Source organism: Bidens hawaiensis, unplaced genomic scaffold, assembly GCF_021521415.1.
Source record: "Bidens hawaiensis isolate Kalapana, Puna unplaced genomic scaffold, B.hawaiensis_p1.1 tig00009828_1, whole genome shotgun sequence".
Lineage (NCBI taxonomy): Eukaryota > Viridiplantae > Streptophyta > Magnoliopsida > Asterales > Asteraceae > Bidens > Bidens hawaiensis.
The window spans coordinates 906,525-907,863 of record NW_027491736.1 but is presented as its reverse complement, the minus strand read 5'-3'; the positions used below and the strand labels follow the sequence as shown (position 1 = coordinate 907,863).

Genomic DNA, 1,339 nt, shown 5'->3' with positions numbered 1-1,339 from the left:
ATTAATAATAATATAAAACATTATATTAATAATAATTTAAAATATTACTAGTCTAATACAAGATTATCGGGTCTTCTATCCCACAAATGCTCGACCAACCCATGCCGAAGGTTGTCGTGTATCTCACGGCTCTTGATGATATTTAAGTTGTCGAGTCGTTGTTCATTGGTGATCGTCGATTCTTGTCTTGGAATATCACCTTGGTAGTTTTGACAAATAGCGTGACCCTCGTCTTCTAGTATCATGTTATGTATGATTACACACGTGTAGACGACTTTCGTATCTTCTCCCTTGTCCAAAATTTTATTGGATTCGCCAATATTACCCATTTTTTCTTTAGGACTCCAAACGCCCTTTCAATATCTTTTCTGGTCGATTCTTGTCTCTTCGTGAAGTACTTTCGTTTGTCAGAAAGTGGAGACGCATAAGCTTGAACTAGTGTCCCCCATTCACTGTAAATACCATCAACGAGGTAGTACCCGTACTTGAAGTGTTCTCCATTTGCAAAAAAAGCCTGAGGGGGTTCAACCCCGTCAATAAGGTCATCGAATATCGGTGATTGATCGATAACATTGAGGTCATTATTTGACCCGACAACCCCAAAGAACGCATGCCAAAACCAAAGATCCTGTGACGCCACCGCCTCAAGTACAATAGTAGGGCCGGGGTGATCACCTCGGTGGAATTGACCTCGCCAAGCAGTAGGACACATAGCCCAACCAACATGCATACAATCGAGGCTACCGAGCATCCCGGGGAAACCATGCCTTTCACTGTGCACCTCGTATATGCGTTGGATATCATAAATTGTTGGTTTACGTAAGTATCTCCGCTTGTATAGCAATATGACCCCTAAATATAATTATTTAAAATTATATAAATAAATGTAAATAATAAAATTTTAAATAAAACTATATACCTTTACAAAAGTGGTTAAGCGAATCGTGTCCGGTCTTTTTAGCCATTTGTAGATACTCGTCCAACATGTCCAAGCCAACACCATACGCTAGTTGCCGAAGAGCGGCGGTAATTTTTTGAGTAGGCGTGAACCCGGGATGACCTCTAGCGTCATCCCTTTGTTGAAAATACTCAAAGTGTTTCGGCAAGTCATTTGCTAGACGCATGAATAATCGTCTAGTCATTCAAAAACGGGTTTTAAAACTTTCCTCACCATATGCGGGATCGGGGCTAAAATAGTGACGTATCAAAGTTTCATTAGCAGTCTTTCGATCACGAAGACGTGGTTGCCGGAATAATGGGGCTCGAGGGCGTCTTTGATCGATCCAAAAATTTATCGTCGTTTGAACAGCTTGACAAATGAGTTCGTCTTCTTCGGAAG

At 40.9% G+C, this 1,339-nt stretch overlaps 1 protein-coding gene across 1 annotated transcript; it reads right to left on the bottom strand.

Moving 5' to 3' along the window:
• Nucleotides 1–256: 256 nt before the first annotated feature.
• LOC143533707 (uncharacterized) lies at nucleotides 257–1,124 on the bottom strand. Its single transcript, XM_077028396.1, has 2 exons — nucleotides 920–1,124; nucleotides 257–852 (listed from the first exon to the last, which is right to left on the bottom strand). The coding sequence occupies exons 1-2, from the start codon at nucleotides 1,122–1,124 to the stop codon at nucleotides 257–259; spliced, it is 801 nt and encodes a 266-aa protein (XP_076884511.1).
• Nucleotides 1,125–1,339: the final 215 nt, after the last annotated feature.

Bases quoted from the DNA above. Each gene is read 5' to 3' on its own strand.
- LOC143533707 (XM_077028396.1), bottom strand. From the start codon at position 1,124: ATGCGTCTAGCAAATGACTTGCCGAAACACTTTGAGTATTTTCAACAA. The intron at 853-919 runs GTATATAGTTTT...AATTATATTTAG, and splicing joins GCTTAACCACTTTTGTAAAG to GGGTCATATTGCTATACAAG.